Genomic DNA, 22,079 nt, shown 5'->3' with positions numbered 1-22,079 from the left:
TATTTTAATTCATTTTTTTTTCATTTAATTTGTTATTTGACTAACTCTTTATATAGATTTTATAATAATTAATTTGATAGAAATCAATTTTATGTTAGGTGGGAGTTTAATTTATCTTATCATATCAATTTTTTTTATTTTTCTTAATGATACTTGAGTTGTTACAAGTGATACTTATTTGAAAGGTTCAACAACAGTTAATAGCTTGGTATGAGAGCCTTTACTTGGCTTAAAACACCAAAGCAAGTCTTTGAATTCTTGCAGTGGAATAGAAGATTACAACATAAGGTAGTTTTGATGGCCAACGTGACCATTAGAGCATGCTAATGGAAGACTTATAAGGAACAATAGGAACTATGTTAGTGAAACTGTACGAATGGAAAAGTAGAAGAAAATTGATGAGATGAAGTTGACAGGCCTAAAAGTGAATTATCTCTACCTAGATTGATCTAACCTTTCTGCACACCATATCAAGAAAAATGTTTTTAAAGAAATGAGATACTAGAAGTTTGAAGGAAATGCATGACTTAAGAAGTCTCAGTTTCAATTTCAAGCTGTAATGGTTGCTGCACGAAACAACAACACATTATCTAAGTAATATTTTGCACTGTGAATGAGACAGGGAGAATACACTGGAGAAGGGAATTTGTTATAACCTACACAATTTCACCAATGTGGTTCTATATTCCGAAAACATGCAAAAACTTTACAAATGTGGCCTGCTCTTTCCAACAGAATCGTGCTCATCATCAAATTTTCCCAAATCACCATTTAAATGTCCTTTTGTTGCCATTTTCTAGACATTTTTAACCATAATTTGATTAAAGATGTATGGTTCCATCATTTAGCTTGTGTTTGGATTAGGTGATAGATTTGGGGTGTTGATGTAAACATAACTTTGTAACTGACTGCCGGTTGCTGTGTGCTCATGCACACCATATATACTTCACTTTTGATTCTTTCAATAATATAGTTCTAGTATTCTTTTATCCTCTCTCCCACTCTTTGTTAAATACATATTTCTTTTCTGCATAATCATAAAACTAGCTGCACTAACAAAAAAAGGGAAAAAGAATGAAAAGTGAGATAGTTTGGATTTAGTTTGTGTTTATTTTTCATGATTTACTGCGGTTGAAGATGGAAGAGCTAGTGTAGCCAATGTTTGCTTCAAGTGATTTGAACCAAAGATGAACAATTTCAATAGGATCTAAGACAAAATATACCTAATGTATTTAGGTTATTATCTAGTGAATTGGTGAAAATAATATACCATATTGATATTCAGAGAAAATAAAACAAGGATCAACAACTTTCGACACTATCTAGAAAAATTAAACCATTAAGAATTTTTTTTTCCACTGTAAACTTGATGAGGATTAGTAGCCTCGTTATTTAGGGGAAGCTGATGTTAGAAAAGAATAAAATCTAACATCAGATTTTGGTGTTAAATGATACATCATTCATTTATAGGAACTAATGTTTGATATTAATAAACCATGAACAAACAATATTAAAAATTAACACACAATATTCAAACTTTACCCTTTATATATTAGTTATCATATTCATCTCTACCATTCATTACACTTAAATTCGTAAGACTAAACCTAGATATAATCCCTGATAATACTTACAACACTAATCTAGTTCTGATTATCATGGTCATTGGCGGTACAAAAAGATCATTACATCAGTTATTGGGTAATCAACTTCAGCCTCCAAGAACCATACAATCTAAGATCCCTGCAATAATGAAATTGTTAGTTAAAGGTAAGACAAAACTTGAATAGAGCTCAGCATTTCCATTCAATCAAATTTAAAAGATCCAAAGAAATGTACCTATCAAAATAGGTTAATTGCTAAATGCAACTTTGGGAGAGATTCTACATTAATAGCCATAAGAGTGCAATTCAAAAAAAGGTTTATGTTCAAAATCATTATTTGTCAAAGAATTGTCACTGCATCACCAGTCTTCAAAGTAATGACTTGGTACATGTGGAGGAGATGGCAGGTTTGCCACACACTTGAACTGTTCGAGCAGAAGATTTTTGGTCACTCAATTTGTCATAAAAAGAATTGAAGTATTTTTATAACAAAAGAAATGCAAAAGCTTTACCTTGCACTGTTTATATTTATCCCTAACAGATCGGAATGATGCTGCCTTTCTTGAAAAATATAAGTCATGCAAAGTGACAACACAGACTTTCAACTCAAATGGTTTGTAACCGGACCATTCACCCAGGGAAGAACTCTGCAATAGGTTGTGAAGTTTAAGTTTCTCTAAACAAGAGTAGTACTTTTCCTCCTTTAATAAGAAACATGAAGCACTATGCATAAGATAAATACTCACCCAAGGATGCACTTTGGGAGAGGTAATAAACCTGGCAAGAAATAAAGCAGATGCAGCTATAATGGAAGGCAAGAATCTTATACAACTATAATCCAACAAACTTAGCTCAGCAAGGTAAAAGCTCAGGAACTCAATCTTCAAATTTGGTGTCTGGCAATAAAAAAAACAAAATAAAATTACAAAACAACACAATAAAGTTTTTAAGATAATTAAGGAGAACAGCAGATCTCCTTACGTTTTGGTTCACAGAAGCAACACTCAAAAATCTCCTGGGACAATAACCATACCCAATTAGTCAAATTAATTTCATGTGAAGAAAGTTAGATATTCACATTTCGGTATAAAGTTCATACTTTAGAAAAGTGATTGCAGTAGGATTGCCAATTTCAAAGTTTAGAGACTCAAGTATTTCAGCTTCCATCTTTACAACCTATGTCATCACCAGAGTGAATGAAAAAAGAAACAAATGACATATGTTAATAGGAGCAACAGACAAGTATAACACTTACCTCTTTCTTTTCAAAAGTGTTATCAGTGATGCTGCAAAATTTGCGCACACTGGGTGGTTTAGTTTCCTCATACTTCCTGCAAATTTGAGAGGAATATAATAGTGAATCTACCATGTCTGCATAATAGAATAAGGGTAAAAATCTTAAGAAAACTGAAAACCAGACGCTTACGAGGCAAGAAGCATGGAAGAAACACCTACTAACTGAAGCTTGGACTTTGTCACAGGACTAACTGATAAAAACCTATCTATTAATGAAACACAAAGATGAAGAGTTTCAGAGAGAAGCTTATACTCCACAGCAACATCTACTAGCCAATCCACCAATATCTGTCTCATGTTTGCTGTAAGTACCAACTGAACTTTGTCCATATAGTTAACTATTGGTCTTTTCTTCGTCTGCATACCATAAATGGTGAGAAAAGTAAGCTCCAGACAATATATAAAAGAAAAAAAAAACAACAACCTTGAAATTTCTGAATCACCTCCATTTCACGAAGATATTCATCGATGTCAGATACATAATATTGGTCTATCTGAGGAGAAGGTAGTTTCTTGATGTTGGGATTTTTCCAACATGAAACTTTCTGTTTGGCCAGATTTTGATTTTTGAGGACAATAAGGTTTGGTAGATTGGGAAGTTCACCCAATACAACCCTATGCATCTTGGGGTGTTGTTTTTCCACCACCACAACAGCTTCCTTTCTCTTTCTCTTTGCCCCAGCACGAGTTTCCATCTTCTTTCTTGTGTGTTGTTAATTTGAAACAGATTGTGAGAGGGCAAGAAATTGAAGATGAAGGAATAAGCTAATGTTTTATCATGTTTGTGTATTGAGTAGAATAGACAAAGAGCGGGTTCTTGAAATAAAAATGAAAATTTCAGGAATTGGGTTTGGTTCCAAATGCACATGTTTTATCATTAGAGTTTGAAAGATTTGTTTTTGTATAGGCGGGTAAGCGGGCGGGTAAGGGCGCGCCACTTTTCATTCACGGCGTCAAATCAATTATTCAAATATATTAATTAATTTATTCATTTCATGTGTAAATATATATTTATATATTAAAGTAATTAAATTGAAAAACTTTAATTTATTAATTATTTATTTATTATAATAAAAAGATGAACAAAATCATGTGAATAATAATATTATTAAAATAAAAAAAAATAAATGATATTAACAAGAGTTGTTTCATTACTTTAATATAATTTAAACTCAAACACATATAATAGTAAAAACTATAATAGAGTCATTTAACTACTTTTAAATAATTGATGATAAAAATTTACAAACACATTATTATTAATCTTACCACTTTAGCAAAAATAGGGGAAGGAGAATATAATGCATTTTACTACTGGTTCAAACATTTAAATTTAATTTGTATTAAGAAATTACAAAAGTATATCAAATTGTATGTACAAGTGTGCACATGCAAAAAAAGTGTAGTGTGTTACAAAATTGTCATGAGTAAAGAGTTTCTTTCTTGACACTTCAAAAATATGATTAGAGTGTACAAAATTTTTTATATATTGTATAAAAATAGATATGATTAACATGTAAATAAAAATATGTGTAAGGTTTGAAATATTTATAATGTTAAATATTTTTGTAGTAATATGGTTACCAGTAAATGTTCATTGACAACTTTTGAATTAAAAGAATAATTGTTAAGAACAAAAACTAGAATTGGATCATTGTTTTTACTTAAAGAGGAAAAGTCAACTTTTGGTTTAAAAAACAAGTAAATGAACTCTCTAAACACAAATAATTAGAAAGTATTAAGAACCCACTTCAATTCATTTAATAATGTTTTACAGATCTTATATATGTATATATTTTGCGTTACTAAAAAAAATAGGTTAGTACTTCAAAAGACTAAAAATACGAGCATACATAAACTTTATTTCTATATATTTTCATTTTATTATTTTTATTATTATTTAGTTTTATTAAAAAAAATAAAGTGAAGGATAATTTTTCTTTTAATTTGAATGTGATAAAAGATAAAATAAAATTACACAAATTTAATATATTTATAATAACATCGAATTTGTGTATGTATTATAAAATCTCATTTATAATCTTTTTGTATGTTTATAATAGTGTTTCATTAATTTTTATCCATAATAATGATGTACTGATGATACACATATTTTATTTAGGGTTAAATATATTTTTAGTGCCTTAACTATCAGTAGGTAATTTTAGTTTTCGTCTTTCAAACTTTGGTACACTTTGATCTTTGTCCAGAACTATAATTTTTAGTACTCCATATGTTAATTTTTAGGTTTAATAGGCTATTTTGTCTCTAGTTTTGCTGAATAATGTCAATTCAATCTCTCGTTTTAAAAGTGTGTGAAATTGGTCCTCACTTAGTAAATTTTGCGCCAACAGACGTTAGCTTTTTCTTTCTCTTTCTTATGCTCCTCTAAACATAACAGTTTTTTTTATTTGTTAAACATATTTTAAATTTAAAAATCAAATTGTATTGTTTCAATTGAAAATATATTTAACTTTAAAATAACAAAATAAAAGAAACAAATGACAGTAAAATAATTTAAAATAAAAACAGGAAAAAAATTCTTCACTTTCATTTGTCCAGCCGCTGAATTGTTTCTACAATCGCATTTTTCATTTTCCCATTGAATTATCCATTTCATTCTTAGCATCTCCACATCACCAACACAATCCAAACCCTTAATTCCCAATTTTCCACGGTTCCCTGCGCAAACACAATCACCCCAACAATGAATAGAAGCTTCTCCCAACACCTTTTGAATTTCATCCTTTTTGTAATCACTGTTTTTCATTCACTCCTTTTATTTACCAATTATTCCTACTGAAATTGTAGTATCATTGCTAGTTCAAAATGTGTAATACATTGAAATTGTATCAAATTTTCCATGGACTATCTAAAAGTTTTGAACTCTTTACCAGCTTAGTTATTCACTTTTGCAACTACATAGAACTTATCATTGTTTATAATAAATGGAATTTGGAGAATAATTATACCTCATTACTTGACATAATCTATAACTACACTTTTGGGTATTCTATTTTGTTTTTCCAATTTTATCTTTTTAATTATTATTTTGTTAATTTAAATAATTATTCATAATAAAACATTATTTTTCAGTCTTATCACTTTAGTAATTTTTTTAATTAAAATAATGATTCATTATGAAAAAAATATTTATTTATTTATCATTTTAGTAACTATCTCTTAAAATTTAAATAATTACTCTTAATATTACTTATAATATTTTTTTTATTTTAATAATTAAATTTATTTTATTAGCTATATATCTACAGTTATATATACTTTTTTAATTTTATCATTTTAATTACTATTTTTAAAATATATAAAATTTATAGACATTTAAAAAATACATACACATACGTTATCGCAGCTTGTATTTATTCAATGACGATTATAAATTATTTTTAAAAAAATAATTATGTTCAGCGTAACTCAAGAAAATATAGACAAAAGCATTCATAAAAATCATATACATAGTTTACCTTCAAATTTTAGCTTCTAATTAATTTATGCTAAGGGGTAAGTAAAATTCAAGGCGGGTTGTAAAATATCTTCTTTTAAGAATATATTTACTTTAAAATTGTAGAAAAATTAAAGTAGAAAGAATCTAAATAAAAACGTCATTTCACCCTAAGTTTTATTTTTAATGATTAAATATATTTTTGGTCCCTTAAATTCATCTTCAAAACTTTGGACTAATTTAGTCCCCAAACTTTAAAAATGTGTGAATTTAGTCATTTTAACCAAATTTTGTTAACTTTATTTGATGTTTCAAATGCATTTCTCACTAAACATTGAAGCAAAAATGTGTCAAACGGTGTAAACAACTCAAATGTTATCATGAAACGCACTGGAAACATCAAATAAACCAAACAAAATTTAGTTAAAAAGACTAAATTCACACATTTCTAAAGTTTGAAGACTAAATTAGGCCAAAATTTTGAAGAGGGACTAATTCCAATTTTCGCTGAAAGTTAAGGGACCAAAAACATATTTAACCCTATTTTTAATTATTTTACCGTTATTTGTTTCTTTTATTTTGTTTTTTTTAAGTTAATGTATTTTTAATTCTTAAATTTTAAGAAATAAATGAAAGAAACAATACAATTTGATTTTTAATTTTAAAATGTGTTTAACAAATAGAAAAAGTTGTTGTTCTCAAATGAATTCAGAGGAGCACGAGAGAGAGAAAGAAAAAACTAACATCGTTTGTGCGTATTTAACGGAAGGGACGAGGTTGGTGCAAAATTTACTAGATGAGGACCAATTTCATAAACTTTTAAAACGAGGGATTGAATTGACATTATTCAGCAAAACTGGAGATAAAATAGGTTATTAAACCTAATTTTTATCTTAGGTAGCTAACGGTGTGCCAAATTATTTTTCTTTTTTCTGAAACGTGTCAAACCCTTATCACCTGTGAGGCAGAACCTTATCACCTGAGGGAAACGCTGACCTTGAAACCAAGTTTAACAATAACACGTGAAAGTTTGCGGGTGATACCCCTTTCGGGGTAGGAGTCAAACCCCTTATCGTCTTCTTCAGACCCAGATGAAGAAGAACACGACATCACCTCTGATCTATGAAAAAACTTCACCTTTATCCTTCAAAACAACACTCCCAAATGAATGATCCTTCTTCTTTCTCTGTCTTGTCACACCCAAGTTTTGTTGTGTAATTCTCTTTCTTTTCATATTTTAAATAAATCCCCTTTTCTTGAACTGAAAATTTGAAGCTTTTGTTTCGAAGATGGAAGGGTTTGTGTGGCGTTCTCAAATCACGAGTCTCTCTCCCTCTTCAACAGTTCTCCACTTTTTTTTCTCTGCTTTCTCTTTTGCTTCCTGCAATGTTCTCTAACGATGTGTATTGTGTGGGTCTTGCATTTTTCATAGGTTCGTTTTTTATTTTTTTCTCAAATTAATTGTTTCTTGCTCCCTTACGTTTATGCCCTTTGGCATCTGAATTTTGTATGAACAGTGGAAAGGCTTTTAGGGAAGATATGTACTATGGATGTTATTTTAGGTAGGGAGGAATAATCAGAGTCTTGAAAAAGAATTGTGAGTTGTTGCTCTTACATAAGCTTCAGCCGTTGGTATAAAAACTAAATCTTTCTCAATAAAAGTCACCTTTGACACCATCTTCGTTGCAACGTACAGTGGTACCTTCTTCACTCATCAATATTCTTAACAATTAATTAACTAATCCTTCCTATTCATCATCATTCCTCTACTAACTTTACCCTAAAACCAACATTGCAATAACTTGTACTTGACATTGCGATAGATCCCTTTGGCAGATCCCCGCACGCGAAGTCCATCGCCACCACCTTCACGCGCGCATTTGGATTCTTCGCCTTGATTTCTCGCACAACGGCTTCCAGCTTCTACAAGGTTATGCTGACGAGGATGAGGTTGAGCCTTCGCTCTACCAGCTGGCAGGCGAAGGCCTTTTCGATGTCGTCGATGGCTTCGGTGACCACAGCCCAGGAACTGATCTGTTCAGAGCTTGGTTTGAAGGTCTAACATTTTCCTCAAGTGTAAGGGTCTGCCTCACGGGTGATAAGGGTTTGACACTTTTCAGAAAAAAAAAAATGACGTGGCACACCGTTAGCCACCTAAGAAATTAGCCATGAAGGATTAAAAATTATAGTTTCATTAAGGACAAGGATCAAAGTGTACCAAAAGTTTAAAAGAGAGATGAAAACTAAAATCACTTTGGGACTAAAAACATATTTAACCCTTTTATTTATAAGTAGATTGTATTTAAACAAGCAATAAAACTATCAATTATTAAAGCATTTTGTTTCTTGTTCAAAATCAAAATACATTTACACTAAATTCTTGAACATGTTTTTGATAAACTTAATACCAATTTTTACAACTGAGAATATGATTACATTGGGAGGTAAAAGTATTTAAATATAATTCAACGTATTATTTATTAAAATGTTGGATTAATGGTTATCAAACTCGCGATTCAACTTGTAGAATTGTTTGAGTTTACATGTAATCGATTCAACTTGATAATGAACTTGTTTTTGAAGCAAACTCGTTAAACTTGTCGTCGTGAACTCGACTAAACTCGCGATTCAACAAACGAGTTTGCGAGTTCGTGTGACTTTTCTTCAAATCCAAAAGGACAACAGAGATTATAAGTTTCCGATGTGAATCAACTCGACGTTCTTCTCCTCTCTTGTGACTCGCGATAAGGGTTCCAAGCTCTCGACATTGTTACTCTTGCTACTCATCACGCGATCGTTGGTGGAGTATAGTTCTATCGTGGTTGTTCTAAGTTCTCTTGTTATAGCATGCTATCGCGGTTAATGTTGTGCCGCTATCTTACTCATGCTGCTCAGATATGGATAGGATTAAAATTTGGTGAGACTTAGGATTTCTTTGGTGAGATTTAGGGTTTGTTTACTCTATTATGGACTTTTAGGCTCAGTCTAGTATTATCTTGCTGTTTCATATAAAGTCTAATATATGTTATATAAATGTTGTAACTAATTAAATTTATTATAAAATAATTATTATATTATAAAATATAAAAAATATAATCTAATAGTAACAATAATATTTTATTAAAATAATTTAAAAAGTTATTTATAAATCATATAATAATAAAATATTATATTATTTATAAATATTTTAATAATTTTTATATAAAGTAAACTCTTACGAATTTATGATTCGAGTTTAACACTCTTGATTGGATTAAAATCTATTATAAAAATAAATTCTTTTATGAATGACCGTGTTACTTAAATTTTGTAATATATGATTTTTTTTAAAAATATGTAACCTCTTATGTATCAAATTTTAGTTGATACTCTATAAGAGGTTATATAAGTTAACAAAATATATATATATATATATATATATATATATATATATATATGAGTTTGCTAACGTGTGTATGCTTGTTTTTCAATTGATACATTTTAGCAATGTGTATCGGGTTTTAGTAGATAAAAATATCCTTATATATCATGGATTCTAACTTTTAAGGTTAAGGATATTCTAATAATTTTCATTTTCAAAACTAAAAAAAAGAAAAAGAAACCCTCAAACCCTTACTCACCTCCCTCATTCCTCTCAACCCTTTCTCCTTCATCTCTCTCACTCCAACCTTTACTTGCCGTTGAACAATTTGCCTTTGTAAAGAGTTGAGTCATTGACATATTCACCTTCAGGCAAAGGTTCATTTAAGATCTCTTCAATTTCACCATCTTCACTAACCTCTCTAATTTCATCATCTCCATATGTTGAATTATCATCTCTAAAAAAAACCCTCTAGGCCAATTACCAATTCCTTCTGATGTCATTATCCTTGTGAAAATTAGATAAAATTATATACGACAAAAATTATAAAATGAAAACTCATTATAAAATCATTTTTTGTAAGAAATTGTTTAACAACGAGTGTTTCTGATTTTTTTCAGGCCAATTACCAATTCCTTTGATGTCATTATGCTTGTGAAAATTAGATAAAATTAGATAAGACAAAAATTATAAAATGAAAACTCATTATAAAATCATTTTTTGTAAGAAATTGTTTAACAACGAGTATTTTTGATTTTTTACAGGTCAATTACCAATTCCTTTATGCTTCTGAAAATTGGATAAAATTAGATAAAACAAAATTATAAAATAAAAACTCACTATAAAATCATTTTTTGTAAGATTGTTTAAGAGCCAATGTTTCTGATTTTTTTCAGTTGGGTAGGATGAGAGAAAATGTTGGAGTGAGAGAGATGAAAGAGAAATGATTGAGAGGAATGAGTGAGGTGAGTAAGAGTTTCGGGATTTCTTTTTCTTTTTTTAGTTTTGAGAATGAAAATTATTAAAATACCCTTAACCTTAAAACTTAGAATCCATGATATATAAGGGTATTTTTGTCTATTAAAATCCGATACAAAATGTACCAACTGAAAAATGTACCAACTGAAAAACAGGTGTACGCACGTTAGCAAACCCCGTGTATATATATATTTAAAGACATGATTTGAAACGATACAACAAACTTAAAATATGCTTTCAACATAATTTTTTTTTACTTTCTTTGTCACCCTTACAAAAAGTAACTTTCCATATAAAAAATTAGAAAAATTTATTATAAGATATATAAATCACAATCACCAAAACCAAAGAGACAATGGTAAATATCATGCATGCAGCCATTAATCCCTTATTGCAGTTCACACAAAATAATCAAATAACCAGAGCCCAATAGTTTAAATCATGGATTCAAAAGTGAAAAAAAAAAAACATGAACAAAACATTTCTGCATGCACTCCTAACCATTAAAGCTTTTGCTATCAAAAATAGAAATTCTCATTGATCCTAGAGGGTTGCAGATTTGCAAACTGTATCACCTCTCATTGCATAAACGCTGCATCCAGTAACTTCGAACAAACTGCAAACATCATGAGGAGGGAAACAAATTAAAATTATGCAGAAAATATGATTGTTTCAAAATACAAATTGATAAATGGTCTGAAAATATTTACCTCCCACAGTAATGGTGATGAATTTACAAGAAAAATACACTAGACAAGGTTAAAATTTTCATCAAGTAGATTGTCAATCGTACATAACTTTTGCTGATCAGTCATATGCAACTGGTCTTCAAAGTAGTTACTTGGTACATATGAAGGAGAAGGTAGATTTGACACGTATTTGAACTGTTCAAGTGTAGAAAAAATTGTCACTCAATTTGCCATGAAGAGAATGAAAATATATTATAACAAAAGAAATGCCAAAATAACCACTTTGTGCTGCTTGTATTTCTCCCTAACAGCTTCGAATGATTCTGCCTTCCTTGACAAATGCAAATCATGCAAGATGAGAACACACTCTTTCAACTCAACTGGTTTGTAACCCGAACATTCAAACAAGAAAGAAGTCTGCAAAATATTCTCAAAATTGAGTACTTGAAGAGCATTTATATTATTCTTTTTAAATTAAAATTCTATCACCATCTATAACATATACTTACCCAAGGATGCACTTTAGGATCAATAAAAAATCTTGCCAGAAATAAAGCGGAAGCTGCTACAACAGAGGGCAAGAATCTTATACAATCATCATCCAACAAACTTAGCTCAGCAAAATACCAGCCCAGAAATTCAATCTTCCAATTTGGAGTCTGAAATATAAAAAGAAAATGTAAACACAAAGCTTTTGTGACAATCAAAAGAATGAGAAAACCAATTCAACTTACTTTTTGATAATCAGAAGCAGCACCAGATAAAAACCTAAAACAATAATCACACTTGAGTTAATCAAATTACTTCTATTTTGTGGAGGTTAGATATTCATATTTGCATAAAAAACTCCCACCTCAAAAAAGTGATTGCAGTAGGATTTCCCATCTCAAAATTTAGGGCCTTGAGTATTTCAGCTTCCATCTTTATAATCTTCACAACCATGGAAACCAAAGTAAGGAGAAATAACTAACAAATAGGAAACAAGGCTTATTCTGGTAGCATAAAAAAAATGCAACAATAACATATTTACCTCTGTTTTGTCATAGGTGTTGTCAGTGATGTTGCAAAACTCATTCAAACTGGGTGGATTAATTTCTTCATATTTCCTAAAGGTATGGCGCGAAAGAAATTGTAATTCTTAAACAAATTAAGGAAAACAATCTTTGCAAAATTAAGAACGGGCATTGAAAGCTTACGAAGCAATGAACATGCAGGAAACACCCAACAATTGAAGCCTCGATCTGATCATGGGCTGGACTGATAAAAATCTATCAATGTATGACACACAGAGCAGAAGAGTATCGGAGAGAAGATTGTACTGCTCGGCAACTTCTACTAACCAATCCACCAGTACTGCTCTGTTGTTGGAGGTAATTGTTCTTTGAACTTTCTGAATATAGTTAACCACAGGTCTTCTTTTTCTCTGCATACCAAGAAACAAACAACTTAAAAATTCAGAGACCTCACAATATCAACAAACTGATAAGTTTAGACGAAATTAAGAATTTGCTAATGTTAAAAGAAACATAGTCACCTCCAAGACACGAAGATACTCATTGATGTCCCAAACATCAAGTTCATGAATTTGAGAGGAAAGAAGAAAGTTGTTTATGGAATTTGGTTTTTCAAGGTTGACATTATTCCAGGAGATTGCAGATTCTCTTTGCAAAGACTCATTTTTTGAGAGAATGAAGTTTGGTAAATTGGAAGGTTGAGTGAACCCAACCCGTTGCTTCTTGGGATGTTGTCTCTGAACCACAACTGAGGCAATGGAATTTGACTTTCTCTTTCCTGCAAGAGTTTCCATGTATTTTTTCATTTCCTTGAGCGTTTTAATTTGGATTTAAGAGTTTTTGAATTTTGGGGTGATTGGAAGAGTGGTGGGGTTGATTATATAGAATGGATACAAGAAACAAAAGTGTTTTTCAATTGAAAATTTTGGCTTGTGTTGAAAAATTCAGGTGTTGTGTGAAGTGAGATTTTCACGCGCTCTTTTTTTCTGCCTTACCCATCAAATTGAAGAAATATATATATATATATATATATATATATATATATATATATATATATATATATATATATATATATATATATATATATATATATATTACACATTAGTAGAATCTTACCATTTAATAAATAAATTATCAATTCTCATTACAATAAAATGTTTTTTGCTTCTTTACCATATTTATATATTATTATTAAAACAAATTCAAAACTTAATTTTCTTAAATAAATATAAAATTACACAAAAACTACGCATGGGTTAATAGTTTTTAGTAAAATTATTTAATTATTTTCTATATTTAATACACATTGTAATGAAATAACAATATGTTAAAACTTCAAAGTGACAAATATTTTACAGGTTCAAAGTTGTTTGAATTATTGGAAAATATGAATTTATTTTAGTTTTTTTTTTAACTTTTCTTTTTTGTATTCTCTGATATTTTTTAATTTGTTTTAGTTTTTATCATTTAATCACAAATTATTTAGTGTTACAAATGGAAAATATTAATGAAGATAATTCAGATAGTAAATAAATATTTGATTATACTTTCAGGCACGTAAATCAATTAATTAATTTATATAAATAAGGTAATTATATATAAAGAAAAGATAATTAGAGATACTATGTATTACTGTATAATTTTCTTCACAATTTGCTTATTTAAAAGATAAAATAATTAAAGATATTAAGTAAAACAAAAATTATTGTAAACATACACAATAACTTTTTAAATACTATCAATTAAAACATACTACCAAGTAACATTTGATAATAGTTTAAAAAATTTACTAAAACAAAAATTTAAAACCATTCTTTCCAACAAAATATTTAAAAATAAAACCATTAAAAGTTTATACATTTTTATTTCCTTCACTAGAGATTTCAACACCTTCTCCTTTGGTCTTCCTTAATTTCAGTGTTTACATCTCAATCGAGTAGTTGACATTGTTGAATATGTCTAGTGATCATAAAAGTTCACCTCACAATAGTCTTGGGAGGGTTCATTATGCATTAAATTGAAGCTCATCTCCCATGTAGAAGACTTCTAAATCAACACCAACAAAACTCAAGTCATGCTTTGCAGAAGGCGAATAGATGGAAATATGTTGATGCTACCATCTCGAGACACAGAAATCAATATCCCTTGGTATTCTGTTTGGAAGTACTATAATAAGTTGTTGCTGCTTTCTTGGTTGAATCACTGTCTTCCTCGAGATTGCAATTATCAACATGTGGATCAATGATGTGAAGCAAGATCTCAAATTCCTCTTTCCACATAGAAAGAACTAAATCCTTCCAAATTCAGAAGAAATTCTCATTATGACAAACACATTTCCTACTTCACCCGAATGAAAGTTCTCTTGGAAGAACTAATGATTTTCAGTCCATCTTGAATCAAAACTATAACAATAATACTCAGCAACTGTGTTCAGTAGTATATAGATCATGGATGTGTACATTTTTCCTTAGGCTCAGTGATAAAAATGCAGATAAAAGTCTTCATCCTGTTAATCGACCCATCACTTTTTTCCATGATGATTCACGGTAAAAGTGACAGAACAGTGGTACCTAACCTATCCTGTTGCTCTTTCAGATCAAATATACATTTAAAAGATACCAACTTCCATCTTAGTAAATCAGTGCACAAAAATGATATCTTTTCTGATTGAGGCGTTTTTATGAAGGATTCTCAGTGCATCACTGAGTTTCAAAGTAATGACTTGGTATATGTGGAGGAGAAGGCAATCTTGCTACGAACTTGAACTGTTCCAGCAAAAGATTTTATGTCACTCAATTTGTTCAAATCAAATTGAAGTATATATCATAACAAATGAAAAATACCTTGTGCTGCTTGTATTTCTCCCTGACAGCTTTGAAAGGCGCTGCCTTTCTTGAAAAATACAAGTCATGCAAAATCATGACACATTCTTTCAGTTCAACTGGTTTGTAACCAGAACACTCAGACAAGGAAGAAGTCTGCAATAGGTTCTCAATATTTAGTCCTTAAAATACAATTAACAGGTTATACTTCTAAAAGTATATTATAACATTAGACATTTACCCAAGGATGAACTTCAGGAGCAATAATAAATCTGGCAAGAAATACAGCTGAAGCTGCCACTATAGAAGGCAAAATTCTCAAGCAATCGTAGTCCAACAAACTTAGGTCAGCAAGATAGCAGCTTAGAAATTCAAACTGTAAATTTGAAGCCTGAAACAATATAACATAGTAACAATTAGTAAACAACACAATAGAGCTTTCAAGAAAATTAAAATAATAAGTAGATGAAGAAATATTTAACTTACCTTTTGGTTATCACAAGCAACATCAACAAACCTCCTGAAAAAATGAGAACACTTAATTTTATTTCAATAAAAGCTGAAATTCATATTAACATTTAAGGTATATATCCTCTTACCTTAGAAAGGTGTTCACAGTAGGATTTCCCATCTCAAACTTTAGAGACTTGAGTATGTCAGCTTCCATCTTTACAACCTATACATTACAAGCACCCATATAACCAATCTAAGGGGTAAATTAAAGATCATAAAAGTGAAAAACAATAATAATAAGAGATAAAAGAGAACAGTTAAGGATATTTACCTCTGCCTTCTTGTATGTGTTGTCAGTGATGTTGCAAAAAGCATCAACACGGGGTGGATCAACTTCGTCATACTTTCTGAATATAAAAGAGGAATGCAAATATGAAGTTTAAACACATCAAATCGAAGATAGCTAACTTCAAAAAGGAAATGAAGACTTACGCAGCAATGAGCATGGCCGAAACACCAAGTAATTGAAGTCTTGACTTACTAACAGGATTCACTGATAAAAATCTATCTATGTATGAAACAGAGAGATGAAGGGTATCCGAGTGAAGATTGTACTCTTCAGCTACCTCCACTAACCAATCCACCAATATTGTCCTCATGATTACAGTAACTTCTCTCTGAACTTTCTCGATGTAGTCAATCATTGGTCTCCTCTTCTTCTGCATCTGAAACCAGAAATTTAGAATTTGAAACAGACACTCAACATCACCGAAAATTGTCAGCTTGGACAAAATCAAAACTTTGTTGACATTAATGAATAAGAACTACCTCCATCCCATGAAGATACTCATAGATGTCGAAAACGTAAGGTTGGTCAAACTGTGAGGAAGAGGAAATGAACTCTGTGGGAGATGGTTTCTTTAAATTTGGATTCTTCCGACATTGTAGTTTCTCTTTGCGTTTGTTTTGAGTTGCATTCGGAAAATTTGAAAGTTCACCCAGCACAACACGCTGCCTTTTGGGATGTTGTTTTTGGACCACCACCATGGGAGCAGCAGCAGCGGTTGCCTTTCTCTTTGCAGCTGCACGGGTCTCCATCTTGTTCCTCTGTGTTGTTATTTTGGAACAAATAAAGGATGGAAGAAAGAAACAAGATGGAGTTGAGATGTTGGGTAAGGAAGAGATAGTGCCATAATGTATATGTATATATAATGAGTAGAAAAACAAAGAGCGGGTTTTCAAATGAAAACTAGAATGATTTGGTGTGTCTGAAAAATTTTAGGATTTGGCTTTGGTTCTAAATTCAAAAATGTAGTTTTAGTGAGGCAAATGTTTTAGATTGAAAGTAAAAAATTCCATATGGCGCCCAACCGCCAAAGGCGGGCTTCTTTTCGATGAATAAAAAGTTCTGTATTTTTTATAGGCGGTAACCTAAATTATTTAATTCTTTCATTTAATATATATGGTGAGAGAATTTGACTGAATAACTTTGCTTTTATATTTAATTTTAAAATTGTTTTTCAATCTATATAACTTAGTTCTATACTGTAGTCATAGCTGGCAATTGTTTAAGTAACTTTTTAATCTTATTATATGATATTTTGTGTTCATATTTTTTTATAATAACATTAAAGTTAGAATATATATATAGAAGACTATGGATATATTATTTTCTTAATCAGAAATATAACAAAGTGATCAACAGTTATTATCATTTTACTTTAATTATTTAAAAAGTTAAAAAAGTTTTCAAAATTTTAAATTTCACATGATGTAATTTATCTATAATTATAAAATTTCTTTCTATAACAACTTTTAATACATGCATTAGTTACAAAATTTATTTTTATTAATATATCTATTTTATTATTTTATATTTTAAAGTTTATAAGTATTGTTTTAAAGTTGATTAGCTGTATATAATCTGTAACTAAATTATTAAAAATATTTATTCATAATTATTTCATAAATTTAATAATATTTTTTATTTTAATAGTTACAATAAAAATTATGTAATAAAAAATAAAATAAATTAAACATATAATAAAAATAAAACAGAGAAATCACACTTTGTAAAATTAAGTGACTTAAGATAAAATTAAATAAACTAAAATGGTAAGTAAATCGAAAATCAGATTTGAAATAAAAAATAAAACATATTTTAAGTGAACAATATAAAAAAATAAAATAAATTAAACAACTGAAAAAGGTAAACATATCATAAGTGAACAATATAAAAAAGAATAAAATAAAATAAACAACTGAAAAAGGTAAATATATTTTTTAAATTTAAAGATACAAAATATTTTAAGGAAAGTTATTTATTTTAGCTTTCCATAAGAGTCTAGTCGAAAATCTCTATATCTTGCCCTCACTGAACTTTTTCTTCTTTCACAACAGCTACTGCCCAAGGGAATCGCCGCTTGGGGATTCGCGGCTTATTGAACTGGACATCCATTCTATTCTTGGTTAGTCTCATCTACTCAATCACTCTCTATTCTATTTTGATTATTGTTTTTTTTTGTTTTTTTTAAGGGTTTCTATAGATTTTCTTTTGAATAACAGAGGCTGAACCTCTGAATAGAATTTTGTTATTAGCTATGTAAAATGAGTTATGACTTTTCTATTACGAATACAACTTTCTATCAAGAAGTTGTATGCTTGAATTTGTATCTTATGCTGTGACATTACAGTTGTGATTTTGTTTTTTTCATTTGTTTTAGAGTGATGTTTATGTTGCTTTGATGCATGAGTGTACAAGTTTTTTAGAAGGAGAATTTAGGATCACAAGATCATCCACAAATCAGGAGTTTTTATCACTCCTTATCCTATGTAGAATCCCCTGATGTCTTTATGCATGAGTCAGCTGAATTCCAAAAGCACAATTCAAGAACCTAATTGTAATTTTTTTTTTAATTTCAAAAGTTATGTATCTTTATAATAACTGTTTCACTGCATTGTATGTTATTTGTTGAGAGAGCCAAGATTGGAGAAAACTGGAGAGTGATGGTAAACTATAATGCCTTGTATTCATATCTGTAATTAGTATTTAATTATCATACTGGTGTGGAAGTTGGAAGATTAAATTTATGAAATGTTTTTAATTTGTAATTGTTGAAGTGTTTTACTATTTTTCTTGAATGGTCTAATGACGCCTTGGCACATGAAATGTTGTGACTGAGATGCTACGAGTTGAATATCATAGTAATGTCATTGTGGCTTCTTTAATGGTTATATTTCTAAATTTTCTTTTAGGGATACATAGAGATGCTCTTCCTTTAAATTCTAGTGCTAATCTCAATATGTTCAGTGTTAGGCTGCTGCTCTGCTCTGGAGTTTGGATAACTGAAAGTAATTGGTTTTGAAGGAAGAGAGAATGAGTGAACTTCTTTTTGATGATATTTTCATGGTTGAGACTCTAGATCCAGATGGCAAAAAGTATGACAAGGGTATGGGCACCTCTTATTTGTTTGTATCATTTCATTTTCATGCTTTTAAAGATCAAACTGCTGTATGATTTTGAACTTGAAAGTTGCCTCAACAAGAATCATTGGTTATTGGAAAGTATGGCTCTATTCTGTTTATTGTTAGCATTGCAGTAGTTTTGGCTAGAACATTATTGTTATTATTTTCCTAAATCATAATGAGTTTTCAGAGATATAAATAAAAGGCTAGGTTCTATTTTTTTAGGAGTTTTAATGTATGAAACAAACCATATTGAGCTGAGGTCTTTTCAGAAAATTAAGGAGAATATAATTTTGCTTTGGCTCCAAGAGTAAATCTCACTTTTAGTGACAAATGACTATACCTAGGGTACAAGTGGAGAATTTAATTATGGAAACATTGGTATTCGGGTTCTGGTAGGTTGATATAGAGATTTGCCACTTAATTGAATTTAGTAATGGCATGTTGTTCAATTTGCAATAATTTTATACTTTAGTTGTTACTTTAGGTCGATAGTAGACCTATATTAGTTCCTAGTTTTATTAGTTGAAAAACTTATTTGATCTTATGAATAATGTTTGTTAGACAAAGTTCTTTGAGCATTTACAGGATCGTTGCTATGTTCTTGCAGTTTCTCGGATTGTGGCACGGAGTGAGAAGCGTGACATGTACATGCTTCTAGATGTAAATACAGAGATTTATCCTATGAAGGAAAAAGAAAGATTCTTGATGGCTTTGTCTCCTTCACTTGTTTTGAATACTAAGGTAAACTAATTCATTTACAGTTCCGTGCTTAAACCTTTTCTATAATCCAATTCTTATATACGCTTTGTTTTCTGCCTGATCATATTGTGGACTTAGCTAAAAATTGGCTCATTGTCTCTCGATCACATATATAATGGAAGGTTCTTTCTGATGGTGCTAACTAAACAACATGAACTGGTTAAGGTAGATTTAGAACGAAAAGGCGCTGAGTCAAATTAAATTAAATGCCTTCCATACTTTGAAATACAAGTCATGTTGTAGTTGACTGTGGAGAAAGGTCTCAGAATGTTACCCTAAGGTTATCTGCTTGCAAATGCACTTATTTAGAAACTGGAACAAGTAGTTGTAATGCCTGTATGGGATTAAACAAATTATAGATGGTTAAGGATTAGTGTCAGAATAAGTGAAGAGATATTTAGCAGGGTGTTTCAAGCTTTAACTACCATATGATAGTAATATATAAGTATGTGAAAGGTATCTGTTAAATTAAATTCTGATGGATTATGTTATAGAGGGGTTTATTAGGGAGAGGTTAGAAATGTGAGATGAGTCTTAAATGACATAAGGCATTTGACACTACTTTTAACTTTTACTTAACTTGGATTATTCTCAACAATCTCTCCTCAAGGATAAGTTTCTTTCATATATTATATTTTCCCTCTGGTGTACTGATAGGTTATAATGGGTAATAGGTGTGCAGGAGAGAGAAAACAGTTGAAGAATTAATTGTTCAGTTTAGGAATTAATTGTTGTTGGGTAGTTAAAAGTGGGTTGCCATTATAAGAAGGCAAGGGGGGTCTGGTAGAGGGGACAGTTTTTGATATCAATTGTATAGACAGGAACCTTAATCCTGTGGAGGGGGATTATGCTCCCAGTCACTGGTTGTACATGATATTGGTTGATGTGAATACATATTTTCATTCTTTTCTTACCATTTGGGTGCTATTGTGTGAGTGTGTGCTGTGAGACAGTTAGGTTTCATACCCAGAAACCTAACATGTACGATAAGCTATTTATACCCTGTTGTTATGGTTATGTTAGTGTTGTTGTTATAGCGGTCTAAGTGGTGATACTAATACCTTTTTGTTATGGTTATGGTCATACTAATACCTTTTTGTTATGGTTACGATGTTGTTGTTGTTATAGTGATATAAGTCGGTCATCTTGAACCAGGTTTTGATACCACTGAGTTATGTTATAGAGAGGTTTATTAGGAAGAGGTTATATATGTGACATAAGTCTTAACACACATAAAGCATTTAACACCACTTTTAGCCCATAATTTTAAGGCAATCAGTTCTTGAGTCTTTCATGCATGAATTATTTCCACTTGGAGTCATGGGTTCATGGGTTCACACTTGGATTATTCTCAACAAATTCAATGATTTATATTTGTCGCAAACGTAGTCAATACTGGCTTCACACTGAATTGATCTTTCTCCAGGAGGGCTCGGTGTCAATTCAAGACAAGTTTGAATACATCATGCATGGAAGGCTGTATAACATTGAGGGATGTTCAAAACCTGAGTTTGAAGTGTACGTACATTTTTTCCATATTGGTGTCTTACTCCATTTTGTTCTCGTTAAAAGTATCATCTGAGGATCTAGATGTTCAATCAAATCGTGCTTTACATGCAAATTGTATTAGCAGAGAAATAGTTTAGTTGCATATTTGTAAGCTTTATGTTTGTCTACTTATTTCATGGAGTTTGATTAGAATGTTATTTACATTTTGCTTAATCGAGTCTCGTGTCTTTGCAATCACAGTATGACGGCGCATGTTTTTCTTTCATAGTTCTACCTCAGTTTATGCTTTTGTTCTTGAGATTGGTCAATTCTTCAACCGAGTTCTTTTTCTTGCACCAGGGAGGTATATGCATCATTTGGAGGGCTTCAGTTGATGCTGAGAGGACATGCTTCTCATTGTGTTAAGTTTGCAGTCGATCAGAACTTGTTCTTACTAATAAGGAAGATTGGAAGTTGAAACTGATGGTGGTGTGGCCTGAAAAAGAAAGGCACCCTAACATTATGTTTTTACTGTATTATTTTTTATATTGGATAAGTAATTTGCATGAACTATGTTTTTTTATGTTTCTCCGAAGTTATTTTTTTGGTATATCAAATGTGTGTTTGAGATCATTGCAAAATTATATTATTTTAACGATTAATTATTCTTATAATCGATCGTAATTAG

General features: G+C 30.4%; 4 protein-coding genes across 5 annotated transcripts; 1 reads left to right on the top strand and 3 right to left on the bottom strand.

Moving 5' to 3' along the window:
- Window positions 1-1,530: 1,530 nt before the first annotated feature.
- LOC108342416 (putative cyclin-A3-1) lies at window positions 1,531-3,749 on the bottom strand. Of its 2 annotated transcripts, none has more exons than XM_017580190.2 (9): window positions 3,344-3,749; window positions 3,031-3,257; window positions 2,860-2,935; window positions 2,704-2,780; window positions 2,586-2,619; window positions 2,351-2,500; window positions 2,117-2,251; window positions 1,840-2,029; window positions 1,531-1,743 (listed from the first exon to the last, which is right to left on the bottom strand). In XM_017580190.2, exons 1-8 carry the CDS (start codon window positions 3,593-3,595, stop codon window positions 1,964-1,966), a joined length of 1,017 nt encoding a protein of 338 aa, XP_017435679.1. In that variant the 5' UTR covers window positions 3,596-3,749; the 3' UTR covers window positions 1,531-1,743; window positions 1,840-1,963. The 2 variants fall into 2 exon arrangements, with proteins under 2 accessions (XP_017435679.1, XP_017435680.1); XM_017580191.2 differs by having other exon boundaries at window positions 2,586-2,616.
- Window positions 3,750-11,039: 7,290 nt separating this feature from the next.
- On the bottom strand, window positions 11,040-13,230 carry LOC108331280 (putative cyclin-A3-1). The gene is made up of 9 exons (XM_017565931.2): window positions 12,923-13,230; window positions 12,585-12,811; window positions 12,419-12,494; window positions 12,242-12,318; window positions 12,123-12,156; window positions 11,898-12,047; window positions 11,671-11,805; window positions 11,410-11,583; window positions 11,040-11,315 (listed from the first exon to the last, which is right to left on the bottom strand). Exons 1-8 carry the CDS (start codon window positions 13,205-13,207, stop codon window positions 11,449-11,451), a joined length of 1,119 nt encoding a protein of 372 aa, XP_017421420.2. The 5' UTR covers window positions 13,208-13,230; the 3' UTR covers window positions 11,040-11,315; window positions 11,410-11,448.
- Window positions 13,231-14,173: 943 nt separating this feature from the next.
- Window positions 14,174-16,876, bottom strand: LOC108330819 (putative cyclin-A3-1). The gene is made up of 8 exons (XM_017565385.2): window positions 16,505-16,876; window positions 16,169-16,401; window positions 16,008-16,083; window positions 15,823-15,899; window positions 15,710-15,743; window positions 15,465-15,614; window positions 15,245-15,379; window positions 14,174-15,166 (listed from the first exon to the last, which is right to left on the bottom strand). Exons 1-8 carry the CDS (start codon window positions 16,772-16,774, stop codon window positions 15,101-15,103), a joined length of 1,041 nt encoding a protein of 346 aa, XP_017420874.1. The 5' UTR covers window positions 16,775-16,876; the 3' UTR covers window positions 14,174-15,100.
- Window positions 16,877-18,002: 1,126 nt separating this feature from the next.
- Window positions 18,003-22,049, top strand: LOC108330888 (DNA-directed RNA polymerases II, IV and V subunit 8B). The gene is made up of 5 exons (XM_017565479.2): window positions 18,003-18,144; window positions 18,987-19,125; window positions 19,752-19,885; window positions 21,330-21,421; window positions 21,752-22,049. Exons 2-5 carry the CDS (start codon window positions 19,053-19,055, stop codon window positions 21,867-21,869), a joined length of 417 nt encoding a protein of 138 aa, XP_017420968.1. The 5' UTR covers window positions 18,003-18,144; window positions 18,987-19,052; the 3' UTR covers window positions 21,870-22,049.
- The last annotated feature ends 30 nt before the right edge of the window (window positions 22,050-22,079 follow it).

Source organism: Vigna angularis, chromosome 4, assembly GCF_016808095.1.
Source record: "Vigna angularis cultivar LongXiaoDou No.4 chromosome 4, ASM1680809v1, whole genome shotgun sequence".
Lineage (NCBI taxonomy): Eukaryota > Viridiplantae > Streptophyta > Magnoliopsida > Fabales > Fabaceae > Vigna > Vigna angularis.
The sequence above is the reverse complement of the archived record's forward strand: the minus strand, read 5'-3'. Positions and strand labels throughout refer to the sequence as shown.